The sequence below is a fragment of the Rhinolophus hipposideros genome, assembly GCF_964194185.1.
Source record: "Rhinolophus hipposideros genome assembly, chromosome: 2".
In the NCBI taxonomy this organism is placed as follows: Eukaryota; Metazoa; Chordata; class Mammalia; order Chiroptera; family Rhinolophidae; genus Rhinolophus; species Rhinolophus hipposideros.
The window spans coordinates 81,630,350-81,647,716 of NC_138048.1; the positions used below are offsets into that span (position 1 = coordinate 81,630,350).

Consider the following 17,367-nt stretch of genomic DNA (forward strand, 5'->3'; position numbering starts at 1 on the left):
GATCTGCAACTAAAAGGTTTAAAACTATCCTTCCTAATGAGCACAAATCAGAAACTACTTTCCAAAGCGAGCCTTCTGTTTACAAAGAGCAACAAACAACCTGTACATTTGGAACTACATAATGTGTATATAAAAATGCTATTTCCAAAGTAATTGTTTTGTCCAACTACAATGCAACAAATAGCCACATTAAAACAAATAGCCACATTCTCAAAATTCAAAGCACCAAACATTCACATACCAAGTTATGCAATGAGAAAGTGATTTTTCAAATTAATATATTAACACTTCCTAATATATTTTAAATAGCTAATCCTGAATTTAAAATGTAATGAAGGCCATCACTTTTTATAACTTAAATGTAGCCTAGCTCACTTAGAGAGACTTTGGAGTATCCTTTCTCCGTATGTGAAAACATGATACACCTAAACTAGAAGACGGTAGTTTGTAAAACTTACACTGCCAGATTGCTCGCTCTGGTCACAGGCCCGTGTCCCCTCAAGCTGTCCAGACCTCTCCATGGTGCTGAAGAGTTACTTTTGCCCATTTGAGTGAAAAGAGTTGTTTATTTGAACTGGCTTTGAAAAAAATCCATAAAAGGCTGCCTGCGTTAGCAAGTAAAGTTATCTGAAGAATTTCTGTAACACGTATTATAAAGGAGATGCTTTGACATTCAGTTTCCAACCACGATACCCAGGCAGCTCAAATAAGATTTTGGAGCAGAAATCATCAAGTATTGACAAAAAAGAGAGAGAGCTCTTTGGGAGATGAAGTTTGCTGATTTTTGTCACTGTTCTTCAAACTGAAAACACACACACAGAATACAAGTCTATTCAGAAGACAGAGGATTCCAGAAAAGTTCTTGATCTTATGGCAGAAAACAAGCTCCCATTAGTCCAAAGCAGCCAATTCACTTCATTCTATCATTACATCCACTTTTTGATAAAAAAAAAAAAAGGAATGAAATAAAGCTTGGAATTCTACAAGGCACTGCACACACGGGGTAACCAGGTATGCCTCACGCCAGCCCCGGCTTCTGTCTGCTGAAGATTATCACAGCACAAATCAGGCTTGTGTGGCTTTCACAGATTATCTCCTTCTGAGGCTGAAACGTAGAAAGAGCCACATGACATCCAATGATGTCATCTCTAAAGCAGGTCACAGCTGTTGCTGTATGTAGATAAAGTCCTTCGAGTGAATGTTTGACAAAATGATTTTCTTGAAAATCTACTTGCATTAAATAGTGTGGTTCTTCTATCATATACTTAACCCTATCGATACAATGAAGAGAAAAATCAATGCACTGCTCACATGTGAAAGAGAGTCTCTGTCTCAAACTTACGATCAGCTTCTGGTGCTGCTTTAGAAAAGGAATAATTATAATTAACTCATGGGGAACATAATGTAGATGGGGTTTCTCCTCATGGAGCTGTTACAGGAACTAGAGGAATGGTAGAGACATAGAACCTACTTCTAAAACATCTGTCAGAATTTTTAGTAGGTTAAAAAAAATTATTCTTTGAGAAATCAATCAATCCATGAAGATTGCAAAACAAAATAAAGGCAATTGTCTTCAACTCCTAACAACATTTTATTTAATGGAATTTTTAAAGTGTTTTATAAACATAAAAGAATCTTACTAACACGATCTCTGAAAAAATTTGAGTATGTTTTCAAATGTTGATAGGAAACTTTCCTTAACTCATTATTTTTAGATGTTTCCAGCTCTGAATAAAGTAAAAATTAAAATTTTAACTATATTTTAACTAATCTGTACATATAACTGGTAACAAATAGCATTTTAAAGAATGCACTAATGAGAAATGCCCATTTTCATTCTATGTAACATATTTCTTTTATCCTTCTCAACTATGTATCATACATCATAATTTAGGATTTTCAGTCATAGCTAACACTCTTGTCAGCTAATAGTTAAATCATCTAATCCCCTTTCATGCCAATTAAATAATCCTCACAAAGTAAAGAATAACTTGAAACTAATCTAATCAGTGCTCATTGAATGTAGCCCTTTTTAAATAAAAACTGAAATGGATCAAACAACAGAAACCTTCCTTGAAGAGCATAGTACTCTAATATTTTTGAGAAAGAATCATAAATCGAAAGAAGAGAAAACAGAATTTCAACACAACCAGGGCTACTGGTAATTTTAACAAAATTAGCAAATTTTGTTAAAACAATGGTGATTGTTTTGGTATTAGATCATGAAAAATTGGCTTCAGTCCCTCCTAATGTATATGAATGCAATGCTAAAACATCAAAATGAAAATTGGAAAAAATATGAACACCCGGATGTTCTGGTTAAGGAAGTTTCCTAAATAAAACTGATCTTTTTTTTTTTCCAATTTCTATAACTCAGTTTTTCTACACTTTAATGATAATAAGGATTACGTAGGGCATTTTAAAAATGCAGAACCCCAGGCCTCTTCCCAGATAACTCTGATTCAATAGATCCACAGTGGTTCTGGAATCAGTATTTTTTTTTTTAAGTTCCAAAAGTAATTCTTATTTGGAAAACACTGTGAAAATTAACATATTACAATGTATACAATCATACAAAAATCGAAATAAGTAAAAAAATGTTTATGGTATTTGCCATGATAAAAGGCCAGTTGTTGCTACATGAAGCACGTAATAGAGGGACTCCCTTCTTCCCATCTCCTTCAGTTTTCATGAGAAAGCACTTTCCTAAGTACTCCCGGTTTCTGATTTCCATCCTTTAATCCTCCCCATGAAGGTGGAAGAAGTTACCCTGATTGGAGGATTAGGCAAAGAAACTGGGTAGCCCAGAATCATTCTACCTCTATTTTTCTATGGGATCCACCTCCCTGCACAAGGTTTGTGGGTAAGAATGGCAGTTTCCAGTGCTTCCTGTGGTTGGTAGTTTTCCCTAAATCCAAAGTTCTGTAGCAGGAAGCAAAGTGGCATCACCAGTCAGAGTTATACCCTCAAATCCAGCTTTGACAGGAAACAGCCCTCTGCCTAAACTTCTTGCCTTTGAAAATAAGTTCCTAAATCAGAGGGGGAAAGGGAGTTATTTATTGACTCCCTGAAACCCCATCTTCCAGCACTGTTATATTGTGGACTAGACTTGGTCTTTTTATTTAAACACTCTAACCAGTTAATGACACAAGTTTTATATGTGAACCAACTTAATACAATTTGCATTTGTATAATACAGCTCTCTAATAGAGTCCTATAAAATGGAGATGTTACGTGTAAAATATCACTGGAAGTTTTCAAAATGCACTGTTCAACTCAAACTAATTTTATTATTGAACAACTTAGAAACACGAGCTCTTGGAATTTTTCTTCAACAGCTACTAACTCTAGAATATTTCCCAAAGTGTTCCATGTATCAATGGCTCAATAAAGTGTGACTCTTAATGGGTTTCATGGCCAAAGAAATTTGAAAAACATGAAAAAGTAACACCCCTCCTGCAAATTGAAATGTGTATTAGCTTAAAAGGCTCTAAGAAGTCCTGAAGTAAATAAGTTGGTTGATGTCCCCCTTCCCCCAATTACCACCTACCAATATCCTGTGAGACTAATATTACAACTACCACATTCTGGGAAATTCTGCTCTAGAAGAGGTTTCAGCAGTGAGATTTTTGTTAATACCTAACCTTCTATAAAACTAATTAGTGAAATGTTATTGTGTATCTTTTGTAAGTTATTAGTGCATTTGTTACAAGAATTTCCAACCATAACTGAGGAATTGTGTAAATTCTGCAAGGGCAGAAGTTGTGTGTATTTAGATGGTCATTGTAGCTATAGTGCTTGGCAAAGGCTCGGCACACAGTAGGCACTCAGGCACTTGTTGAACGAGTGAACGAATGATATAGACCTAATCCAGGGTTGTGAATAAATACCTCCCACCTAAGATGTCTTATTTAAAAAAGAAAGTCCAAAACAACCTTAGGCCAATGAGTTTTCCAGAAAAAGGGAATATGATAGTAGACTTCCCTTCAGTTCTACCACATCCAATTTCTCTCTGGACCTTAAAGCATCTTTCATATTCATCTAATGAGTGAAATGCTGATTGTAATAATGAAACAGGATTTTGTAACAGAGGGTGCACTCTGGATCTAAATGAAGGATTGGATACTTCATCTCCTCTAAGCTGTAGAATAAACACAGGAGTTATGTGAGGACAAATGCTGAAATTGGACTTGAGATAAACCGCAAAGAGAACAAGTTCTGTCTCAGTTCTCTTTATCAAAAGTGAGGCACTTAATGCCCAGGTTTTTGCATCTAAACTCATAGGTTAATAATGTTGAGTCTGCTAAGGAGGATTTATTATATTACTGTGGATGAATGAGTCAGTTATCAAATAGCAAATTGTCAATTTTGTGTATTATTCTGAACCCAGGAAATATTCAATGTTAGCAATCCTTAATTTTTTTTTTAATCCTCAAACCAAAACAACATCTCATTTTTAAACCTATCAAGAAAAATGTCCTCCAATCATTAAGTTAAAAGGATAACTTGGGAAAAGGAATCTGTACTATCAACCATATTCAAAGACATGAAAAGGAGAATGTTTGTGACATAAAGATATTTTTATACAAAAATATATTTATTCACATTGTAATTTATGATTATATGCTATGTAATATAATTTCTAAAACTTTTGAAAAGAAAACATTTGTTCTGTAAGACCCTGGTTTGAAGAAAACAGAAATATATCTACTTCTATGTAAATATCAAGAAGTCTTCTCTTAACAGTTTTGGGGACACAAAGAAAAAACCGAGAGTTGTTAGATGGGTGTGGGCGGGGGGGGGTTGGGGATAAGGGGAAAGGTGAAGGGATTTGGAAGCAGCTGGTAACCACAAGATGGCCTCAGGGTTTTTTTGAAAATTAATTTGGGGAAGGTATTCAATAATGTTGTAAAGATTTTGTTGGGTATCCGATGGACATGCGTCCTATTTGGGAGACCACCTCAGGGATACTGTGGATACCTGATCATGGCATTGTACACCAGAAGCTAAACATTAATGAATGCCAACTATAATTTTATATATATAATGTGATGGTTCAGTGTGAGGTCGGAGGGATAGTGGATGGGGGGAGGGGGGTTCACAGTGTGAGGGATATAAATGATGAACGTCTAAGTATTACCTTGTCTTGTACACCTGAAACTAAAAAAAAAAAAAAAAGAAATAGTTGATAGGAAAAAAAAACAAGAAGTCTTCTCTTTTTACATATGATTCTGTACTACTTCTCTGAACCGAAATTTAAGACAGACAAAGAATTTGTGCTATTTGGGGGTCTGAGAGTTTGGATGCTGAACCATTAGAATGCATGGGACCTAAATTTATAACAACAGCTGAGCATCACACTACATCTTGTCTCTGACCTGAAAAACCTAGGCTATTAAATTATTAAGTAGCACGAAGCTTACATTCTCTATAATTTTATGGCTCTCAAGATTATATTGGAAGGGGTTCCAGGAAACCTTGTTTTAGAGTCTGAGTTCCCCATCTCCAAAAAAATAACACGTGCAACTTTTAAGAAGACTTTCTCCCTTTAGTCACTAGATTTTTTCCTGATGTATTCAAAGCCTGGAGATTGTAAATCTCACAAAGGGCAATCAAACTTGAAGGTAATGCAGTTTGAATGTAGGTGCACAAGCCACGTTTGGCAGACAGGAACAGTACTGGTTTTTGGTAGTACACATGCGAAGGTTTGGTCTGGACCCTCTTGCTGAGTACCCATCTACTCTTGCTAAAAGCCAGGACTACTCACGCAGCCACATGAATACGAAAGCTCCGTGGCTTTCTCTCCAGGACAACCAAGGTAACAGGGTCTTTAGCTGGCCCAGACCACTGCTCTCAAACCTGCTCAGAACTGCAATTCTTCCAGACCAGGAGTGAAGCCGGCGTAGAATGGCTGTGCTGCTACTGGAATGGTGCTTTCTGCACCAACTTGCCTGAGAGGTGAGGCCAAGTAACCTCAGCGTGCTACAGATCCTCCCACTTCTTTTTCCTCAGGTCTGAAGGGAGGAGAATGATCTAGGCTCACTTTTACTGTGTATGTGGGTGTGGTCTCTCAGAAGAGGTCCACTCATTTAGAGGAAAAAGGACCTAGTTTTACCTTTGGATCTTGAAAATTAGTCTTTAAAAGGAGCAACACTAAAATAAATGCTGAATGTATTATTTCTGTGATGTATAGTTTCAATCTGACTACACACACACACACACACACACACACACAAACACATTCTGAATATACATTATATGAATAGATGCTATAAAAGGACACAATTTGATTCTCATGAATTCATTTGGTGAATCAGAAATGGGCCCTGTGCACCCCCCCGCCCTGGTCCCCAATAGGAACCAAGTTAAAAGTTCCACCTCTGCTCTTCACTAGTTTTCCACAATATTTTGAACATGTGGAGTGTTTTCAAGAGCAGATTCAGAATAGACTAACATATTGAGAAGCTTCAGGGTCGCAGGCTCGGTGCTGTGTTTTACATATGTCCTGCTGTTTCATCTTCACAGTGATACTAATCCATCTCTGAGGTGGGTGTTATTTCCACTTTGCAGAGGGAGAGTGACTTCTCAAGTGTTATGTCTTAGACTCAGAAAACTAGTAGCAGAGATGCTATTTTAAGTCAGATAATCTTACCAAGCAAGGGTCTTATTCTGTGAGCCACACTGCTCTCTACAGACCAAAACATTATAATATGGGGAACCAAATGGGACTGAGAATGTCTCCAAATGATTCAAAGATTTTCTGGATTTATCCACAGAAGTATGCTAGTGATTTGTGAAAAGTTTATCAATCTTGTTTAGAATATATCATTCTATAATTTCTTTCTATGATAGCCTATGAGACAAATTACAGATTTCTCAGAACTAGGGACTAAAAGAATAAATATTTGGTCATATGCAATTAATAAAAAATATGCAAAGCATTTTTCATTGTTGTCCTCCATGCAATAACTAATATTTTTACAGTTAAAAAAGTTACTCCTTTTTCTCACTTTGATACTTTGATACCCATAAGCTCCATTTCCTAATAACAGTTGCTATTCAAAATTGCTACTTCTAAAACAAATTTTTCTGTTACCATATGATACATGGTGGTATAAGGGTATTTAATATGCAAATTGCTAACATAACTTAATATTATCTTCCCTCCTACTGCTCTTTAATTTGGCATTAAGCAGCTGAGGTTTGAGGTTTTAATCAAAGAGCACTGAATTAGGCAATTTATAAAATCAAGTGAGGATTCCCTTTTCAATTATTTCGTTCACTGTTTATAACTATTAAATTGTAAAACAGTCTTAGAAACCCGTGCCCTGACTGTCTCTTGCACTGCTTGGCCATGTCTAAATGGAGCCTTATTCTCAAGTGGCAGAGTGCAGTAGAACAGTGAAGCATGAGGGCTCCCGCTGGATGTGTAACTCAGGGCAAGCTAGTTCTGTCTGTGAGTCTCATTTTCATCATCTGTAAAACAAAGATAATAATGGGGCCTCCTTCACATGGTCACTGAGAGGATTAAATACAATAATCCAAGGGAAGCATTAACAAAGTAGTTAGTTGGCACTTAGCAAGTGCTCGGCTCTTACCAAGATGATAAATTTGAGAGCTCATACTGAAACATGACTGTTGTTATATATTATAGAGCAGAAACATTCTGAAAACGACCTTAACCTTTCTGCTTAGCCCAGACAATCAGAGCAGAAACTTGCAAAAGCATCTCTCTCATCTCAGCACAGGGACTCATGCAAAGCAGCTTGCTGGCTTCCCATTCGGCGTGTGCTCGGGGCAGATGACTAGTATGGGCAGTAACTGCAGTTACTATAGGCATGGGGGTGGGCAGAGCAGCTGGCAAGGCCCAGGAGTTAGGCAAGGCCAGACTGGCTGTGTAGTAGAGGGAAGGCCGGGACCTGAGATAAGGCAGGCAAACAATGAGATTCCAGAAGACAGACAATGGTTTAGGCAGCAACTGCAACAACCCTCCAGAGAAAGGGTGGTTGAGATTCAAAAGGCTGGAAGGGATCTACCGTGTTTCCCCCAAAATAAGACATAACCAGACAATCAGCTCTAATGTGTCTTTTGGAGCAAAAATTAATATAAGGGGCCAGCCCAGTGGCTCAGGCGATTGGAGCTCTGTTCTCCTAACTCCGAAGGCTTCCAGTCTGATTCCCACATGGGCCAGTGGGCTCTCAACCACAAGGTTGCCAGTTCGATTCCTCAAGTCCCACAAGGGATGGTGAGCAGCGCCCCCTGCAACTAAGATTGAACACGGCATCTTGAGCTGAGCTGCTGTTGAGCTCCCGGATGGTTCAGTTGGTTGGAGTGCGACTCTCAACCACAAGGTTGCCGGTTCAACTCCCACAAGGGATGGTGGGCTGGGCCCCTGCAACTAGCAACGGTAACTGAACCTGGAGCTGAGCTGTGCCCTCCACAACTAAGATTGAAAGGACAACTTGAAGCTGAATGGCACCCTCCACAACTAGGATTGAAAGGACAACAACGTGACTTGGAAAAAAGTCCTGAGAGTACACATTGTTCCCCAATAAACTCCTGTTCCCCTTCCCCAATAAAATCTTTAAAAATAAATAAATAAATACATAAAAATTAATAGAAGACCCAGTCTTATTTTACTATCAGACCAGGTATAATATAATATAATATAACATAATACCAGGTCTTATATTAATTTTTGCTCCAAAAAACGCATCCGAGCTGATTGTCCGGCTAGGTCTTATTTTCAGGGAAATACAGTAGTAGGAGTCAGGGGTCCAGAGAATCCCCCAGGGAGACACCTCACTGAGAGCATCTGACGGACTGAAGGCTTTTAACCCTGAAATTCCAAATGGAATCGCTGGCTGTTAAAGAAAGCTCATCTCTTTATCACAGGTATAGCCAAGGTGGACCAGGGGTCATCTCTACTCCCTCCATAAACTTGAGGTCTACTCATCAGAGGGAGCCCTGTGAGTCTGGCAGACTGGTCAAAGGGGAGCAGAGTCACTTTCCTTTCCTGGGGCTACAACCACTAAACGGGGTAAGAATGAGCCTTCCTGAGGGAGGTCCCAGCCAAGTGATGATTGTGGGAGATAAAACCATTTTAGCCAGTTATACCCACCCCAGACAACTAAGCATAAAGTTTCTAAAAAAATTATGACTTGCATGTTTTACCTGCCTGACCAACTAGAGACTTGGAAATGTCCCAACATCATACATTTTCATATTTTAGTTTGTACATTTAGTGTCACACCACTGCCATCAATACCAAAGTTGTTATAATATAATCACTAGCCTCTATTAGAATTCCGGGCAGGGTCTGCTTGCTTTCTGAAGCTAATTCCAATAGTGATTTTTGACAATCTGTTTGATTGCCACTACTTATAGACAAGCAGGCGTCAGCCAGACTTTCACACACTGAAGAGAGTCATCCTTGTGGCCTGAACTCAGAGCTAAGGCAGGACGATATGGTGGGGGTGCAGGACGCCCCTCCCCATTCAGTCTGACACACCTAGGGGAAACAAATCGCTGGCGGTTTTTGAGGGAGGAAATCCTCTACTAAGAAACATCGGGAGGCTAGGCTAAATCAAATAAGGTAAAACTGTTAGTGAAACTGCAGAGATACAAATAAACATGACCCAGAGGGGGAAGAACAAACATGTACGTACAAAATACCTGAGGTGCTAGAATCAAAGTGGTGTGGCAGCATAAACCTAAAGCAAAGATAGATTATTCCAGAATTTCAATAAAACCAAAAGGTTAACCATGCTACAGCAACACTACCACCGTTAAATATCACTGGGCTCAGGAACAGTTTACATTGTTCCGAGATGGGGCTGTGAGAAAGTACAAAGGCGGCAAATCCAAACCTTTAACTCGAAGGCAGAGTGATTTCGGATAGTCAGTGTCCGTCACTCAGCTGGAACCTTCAAAGTCTTTCAATTTGAATTCACATTCATAGACAAGGCACCCCAAACACTCAATTGTCACACTATTATTCACTTGCATATTATGAGTTACATACAAACTTGACTAAACTCAGCCATTTTCCAATGTGGTTCATGAGCGCCCCCCAGTGATAGCAAGGCCAGTTACGAAAACTCATTCCCCACAAAACTGTGCAAGTGCAGATTCACTAAGCATTCAATTTCTGCTGTCAGCTAAAACTAGATCTTCTGTCATTGTTATTTGCACAGCTGTAAACTCAACTTATTGCTCTCTCTTTACAATCCATGACTAGAGAAAACCACTTATTAAAGAATATACAGTGCAATCATTTGAAAACATTTCAAATAACCTTTGCTTGATCCCAATGTGAATACATCATTTTAGCTGTTGGGAAGCCTTTTTACAAATAAATAAACAGGATTACAAAATAGTCAAGGAAGATTTTTTTTTTAAAAAATAATATCCTCATATAGTTACTCCCTTTCTCTTGCTAACATCTTTCCGTACTCCAGTGACTATCATAAATGATGACAATGGCTAAATCCACAAAACTTTGCATTACAATTGCCTGAGCATTTATTTCCTGCCACTCTTAGCATTTTTTTTTTTTAAATAAAGACTTCAGCAACCCTTTCATTCTTTACCCTTGTACCAGTGTTCTTAAACTGGTATCCCCTGGGACAACTGAGTCCTGTAGTCAGGGCCTAGTTCTGTTTTAAGTTTCTTACTGTTTGCCCACATTGAAAAATCCAGATTTCTGGCATCTCCAGAAGAAAGAAAATGACTTTTGACAACATCTGTCCTGCATCCCCACTGGCCACACACTTCCAGGAGCCTCTGGAGGCTGCCGTTCCTCGGTTAGCCAGCCACAAGTCGGCCCACATTAGTCACATGGGTCACTTCACTGGCCCCCGTAGGCATTCGAGTCGCACCCCGATCCTTTCAATACTTCCTGTAAATGTTCTCTTTATGATCTTTATAACCAAGTAAATCTTGTATCCTATTAGCACCACAAAATGCTACCTGAGGCGCAGATTAAAAAGAACATGCTGTTATAAAGAAAAGAAGATATTCTCAGTAACAGAAGAATGCAAACACACAAATGAGAGTTTAGGCTGATGTCAAATGCAGCTGATTCCCTCCGATTTGATAAAGTTCACTTTCTGTTTATGAACCCTGTCTTTGTTTAGAGACAACAAGCCCTGATCATGGGTTCACATACAGCAAAGAAGCGATGTAGACACTCTTCTCACAACCCACCTGCTCACATTCCAAGATTGCGCTGCCGGAGCCAACGCCCGATGGCCAAGTGATGGCCCGTCACACCATGAGAAGGAAACATGGCACTTACTGGTGTGCTGCTGTCCGAGAAGGTGTTCATGCTGACGGAGCTGCTCAGCTTGTCAGAGGACACGGAGGGCGGGGACGGGCTCCTCTTCTCCAGTGGGTCCTGCCGCTGCAGGTACTCACGCCATGCTCGCTGAATGCTACAAAAATAAATGAATAAATCAAAATAAAAAATCAGCACATGCACTGTCACTCCCCCGTCACAGCCCACAGACTCAGAAAAGCACTCTGAAGAAACTGGCGTTGGAGTCAGGGAAACTGTAACACACAGAATGTGACACAAGAAATCAGAAGACCTGGACTTGTCTCTGTTTTACTGGTTTGACTTGCACAGACTAAGCTCAGTCTACAAGTGTCAACTTCGTCAGAACAAGTCATCAGTCAAAGTGAAATTAGTGTGCACATGTAAATGTACTTTGATGTATGGGACACAAACTTTCAATTTCTCATCCTGTATTTCAAATGAGAACAATAAATATATATACATATATATATATATATATATATATATATATATATATATATATATATATAAATAAAGTGACAGACATATCATTTACTCATTCAGTACAGCACGGCTGAGGGATTATTCTGTCCCAGGATCAGCTGCGTGTAGACAGACAATGCAGTGAGGCTCTAGGGGGCGCCATTCGCATAGGCCTCAAGGTGAAGGGCACCCACAATGTTATCCAGTATAGTCTGCATGGCCCAACACAGGCAAGAGACCTGTGGGCATGGATTTTACATACTGTGGAAGGAAACAGGGAACGTTCAATAAACAAAGAAACGGACAGAGAAGACAAAATATCTTAAAGTGTTATGCACTGCGCAGAAAATTAAACCCACACACGACTGTTTGAGATTTCACCCAAGGAAGCTTTCTATTTCTTGTGATTCGTATCTAAAAAAAATCTCATCTTCTGCACTGGTAACAGAAACGTCTTCTTTGCAGAAGCTAAGTGATTTTTTTGGACTTGCTTCTAATGTTTGAGATTAACATTGGTTTTCACAAGCGATCAGTGAACGCAATCTATCCTATCCTGGGATTTAGCCAGACATGAAGACCAATTGTCAGGAGTCAGTCTTTTAAAATAATCGCACTAATTCTTCACTATCTTTTCTAGACTCCTGGAAGCATTTGAGCTAAAATTCTTCCACATGCAACTAATGTTACTAAATTTGTTTTTGTGTAAATAAACTGATTTATTTTCATTTGGCTAGAATGGTTCAAACACCATCAATTTTCAACAGTCAGGGGATATAAAAACACAAAAAATGCTACCACATTATTTAATGTATACGTGGCCCCTAATTTATGAAGTCTCTGTGAATTATAATACTCAAGGAAAACTCCAGAAGCTGCAGTAAAACAGTATCTTGGGATCGAGGCCAATTTCCCTGAAACTATGAAACTTAAGCTTCAATGGCCTTGACTCAGAGATCAGAAGCTTCTTCCAAGACCCTGAGAGGGGCTCTTCATGGTTTGTATAAAATTGCAAAAGTAGATATGCTTTAGGTGTTTTTTTTTTTTTTTTTTTTTTTTTAAGGGCCCTCCAAATTGTATATACACTTCAGGTTGCATTAAAGCAAGATCTGACCCTCGTTTTGGGTTATATGTGGTCACTTTTTCGTTATGCAATATTTGCTCAAAATGCATCCTTATTTATTCTTCTTTGGTTTAAAGATTTTTTTGCATATCAGAAACGCATTTTTATTTTTATTTGAAAACAAATTTTTGGATAAATGATTTTAGTATATAAATTTGATTTTGTTTTTATATAGAATGTAAAGATTTCCCTCATTGATCTTCCATGTGAAGGGTACTGCATGCCTGAAGGGAGATTCTTTCTGCACACAAGTGTGTATCTTACATGTCAGGTGCTGGAAACCAACGGTGTAGGTTCCTACACTGAAATTAGGTCAAGTGACAGGACATATTAAAAAGGAGATAAGAGAAATATTCTAGTTAATCAGATTCAAGAAGCAAACATGACACAAAAACTGTGCAGATAAGATCGAGTCGGTAACTTTAGTTAGGACACTGCAATCTCAAAGAAGGTCCTGTAAGATGACATGCCTGAGTCTGGGAGGCCCACTGTTTCTTCTGGGACCCACTTCACTAAGAAGTATAGACTTGTTGGAAGCTGTGAGTGTTTTTTCACATCATCTGAAGCACTTGAAATCTCCCAGGACCCTGCTGACAAGCTCTGCCACTTGAGGGCACCTAAAATCTGTAAAACTGCCCATCAAGGGCTTAAAAACATGTGACATTTTAAAAATGATTTAAAGATTTCTCTCTCTGTCTCTCACCTTGATTATTCATAAATTATAGAAAGAAAATGTAGTGGACACTTAAGATATTACATTTTAGCTTATTGAACACCAGGGGGCAGTGTGACACCTTTAAAGAACCAAACAAACAATGCTGGTCAAAACAGGTGACGGTCTACAAAGGTGAATTTGCACTTAAGCGTCCTCTTTCCCCCTCCTAGTTCTGTGGAATCTGCAAAGTGACATATTAGTTTTCCCTAAGTCAGAGATTAGGAAGTCAATATTTTTTCTTCAAGTGGATGTGTATCCTTGTGACAATATTAATTACCTTTAAAATGTGTATTAAGATCACCCATAAGCCCACTTACTTCCTTAATACAAAAACTATTTTGATTTTTGAGTATGTACTTTATTAAGCTTGTTCACATGTGTAGAAACAATTTTACTTAGTTGAAAACATATTACAGTATATTTTATTCTTTTTAAAAAAACTTAATATGATAAACATATTTCCACTGTTTTACTTGTCCTTCATAATTACAGTTTTAACAACTGTGTGACAGACTGGACAATGTCTTCAAACTTGCATCAGAGGTTAAAAATGACAAGCTAGTTATGTCATATAAGACTATTACCATAAATTGCTACGTTTTTAAAATGGTAGAGCTGTTATTATTTTCGGCATCATAGAAAAATGTTTACATCACACACTATTTCTCTCCTCTGAACACACTGACATTACCTTCGTAGATTACATTGTTCTAATATTAGTTCTCTGAATATCATCTCCAAATGGTAGTTCACTGTAAGAGGGAATTCAAACAAAACACAGAAGCACCTCGTCCCTGGGCTTGGGGAATCACTTTTCAGCCTTCTCATTCTAGTTTCACTGCAATTCCTACTCACAAGTCTCCTTTACGCCTGCAGAGTAAAACCCTGAACACCAACTATCTTGACATTTTCACTTCTGAAACTAAGCAATATTATCAATATAAGTTTTTAAAGGCTCGCTGCAGTGAGGGAACACACAAAGTGTGTTCCTATATTTTGAATTATAGATAAGAGTATAGAGGTTTACTTCAAAACAGATAAACACTTGATCAGTAATTTTTTTGCTAAGTCAATTCCTATTTATCTTTTCCCATCTCAGGGACGCCATACTCACCTGCTTCTGCCCTCTCTCTATATATGCCTGTTTTATGGCACAGGTGGCTCCCTCCTGCTCTTACAGCCAGTTGGAGACTCACAGCCTGTGAAGTCCTGGTTGTCCTTACATAGAAAAGGAGAAGAGACAGCTGAGATGCTCAGAAAAGGTTTGAGGGAGTCCTGGTACTTCAATTAGCCTTGAAGGAATGATGGGATTTAGATTGATAGGGAGGAAGAGGAAAGATCTCTGGGCAAAGGCATGGAAGTGAGAGAACCAAGCAGGCGGCAGGCAGAATCTCAGAAAAGAGTGGTAGGACATGAGGCTATGGAGACAGGGAGAGAATCCAAGATGCCAACTGGGGCCAGGCAGAGGGCAGACTGGGCAGTACCTGCTTCTCGTAAGAGAAAACCTCATAACAGCATAGTTGATTGTTGCCAGACCTTTCAACTTTTCGGGAATAGTCAGAAATCTGGATTCTCATATGAAAGTTACTAGTTCTTGAATGTCACTAAATATTTTTTTTTAATTTCAAAATACTTTATTACCCAGGTAGGCTGAATCGGGGGATGGGAAAGAGAATGCCATCAAAGAAGACACAAATCTGAGTGTCTTAAGAGATAATAGCTAATTACACATAGTTCTTTTTGTGTGTTTTATCCCACTCAATCCTAACCACAGGTGGGCTGTGAGGAAGACACAATTATATTGTAGTGGTAGGTTTTGCCTGCTCAATATTAATTTCTCCTTCTTTTTGTTCCAGCACTCATTTTCCTTTGGGGACCCACCAACCCTCAAGCCATGAGCTTTGGATGAGACAGATCTTACCCCTCCACTGTAGAGAGCAGCCCATGTGCTGGGGTTGCCCAACCCGAAACAGTGACGGATTCAGGAACGTACACATGGCTCCAGCCGGGCCAGTGAAAGACTACCGAGAAAAAAGCCCCCTTTTCCAGCTCATAGGATTTAAGCCTAGAGCTGTCCATGGCCACTTTATCACAATGTTGGCAGAACCCCTGTGAGACTGAAGCAATGATGTGAAGAGCAGAGCTCACAGAAGAAGAAAGACAGAGATGCCTGATGACCTTGCTTGACCACCTGGGACTAGCTGTGCTTGAAGCACGTTAGCCCCTGGGTGTTTCTGTTAGATGTTCCAATATAATCTCCTTTTTTACATACGTAAGTCTGAGTTGAGCTTCTGTTACTTGCCACCAAGAGCCCTGGCCGAGTTTCAGGGAACGAGATGGGAACTAACTGACAGACCCGACACTTGGACCAGATCCCCTATCTCCCCATTGCATTGTGCCCCCTCCTCATGGTTCAGCAGGACAGAAAGAGAGAAGGGAGCAAGATGGTGGACCTGGTTTGGTACATACTGACTTTTAGCGGGTAAGTAGAAACCCTGTTTGTTTAACTCTCTGTTAGCTAAATCTTCTACGTGCAATTAAAAGTTACCCTAACAGATATGTCATGTTTCTATTATTTGGTGTCTGTTCCAACCCTGTGTCCTGGTACAAACCTGCCCAAACGCCAGTAAAGGGCCACTGCATGCAAAAGGCAGGTTTTCCACAGCATTTGCCCACCGTGTCTCTAGCCTGCTTCCCCTCCACTCGTTTCTGCCCAGTCTGTAACTCCTGATTTCAGCTCCTTACTTTGATTATCAGTACTTCCTAAAACATCATGGACTTACCCTCTTCTGGATTTTTCTGCAAGTTTCTTCACCAACATTTATGACTAGTTTTACTGTCAAAAACCCCCAACTCCCTCATGGATAGGAATTTGGGCAAATGGGGTCTAGGATCTATAACACTCTGTTCTTTATGAAGACTAAGAAGGCACTTCGGAAACAAGGCACACAGAGGCTACTGAGTCTGTGAAAGAGAATAGTAGCTCTGGGAGAGATTAACCACTCAAAGAGAAGAGTATCACATGAGGCCAGGTCAACACCTCTTTCCCCAGGAATCCTCTTCCTCCAGTAGATTCTGAAGCCCTTGAGGGCAGTGACCACTTGTATCCATCCTATCTCCATAGTACTATGAATATGGTAAGTAGTTGATCAACAAATATATTCTCCTAAGACTATGTCCAAGAAATAGCTCAATAAATGCTCAAAGGGAAAAGGGGACATGTGTTTAGAGACTGAGTGTGTTTATTGTATTCTTCAGCTCTGTGACTTCAAGTTTGGCACTTCCTTATGTTTTCTGTCTCTTTGTTGAAGTTCTCACTGTATTCATCCTTTCTTCACCTGAATTGGTGAGCATCTTTATAACCATTACTTTGAACACTTTCAGGTAAATTACATATCTCCATTCCATGGAGGTTTTGTCCTGAGGTTTTATCTTATTCTTATTTGGAACATATGCCTTTGTTTCTTCATTTTGCCTGACTGATTCTCTGTGGTGGTTTTTCTTCATGAGATGAACAGCCACCTCTCCCAGGCTCGAAGGGTTGGCCTGGGTAGGAGATGAACTGTATCATTCAACACTACCCTAGCTCTTGGTTGTCTCTCAAAACTTTGTGATTGTCCAAGCAACCTATTTTACTTTTAATAGCTACTGATAGTTAAAGAGGTGCCAAGACCAGACGTGTCTCAAAGACGAGGATCTCAGTCAGTACCTAGATGCCAGCTGATGGGAAGTGAGACACTCAGGCAGCAG

General features: G+C 39.3%; 1 protein-coding gene across 1 annotated transcript in view; it reads right to left on the reverse strand.

Annotated features, from left to right (window-relative positions):
• The window catches only part of LOC308489126 (IQCJ-SCHIP1 readthrough transcript protein), a 677,105-nt gene that overhangs the window by 494,415 nt on the left and 165,323 nt on the right, over positions 1 to 17,367 (reverse strand). The window contains exon 4 of the mRNA XM_081029800.1: positions 11,300 to 11,435. Within this exon, the coding sequence (XP_080885926.1) occupies positions 11,300 to 11,435 (136 nt within the window). The remainder of the gene's footprint in view (positions 1 to 11,299; positions 11,436 to 17,367) is intronic.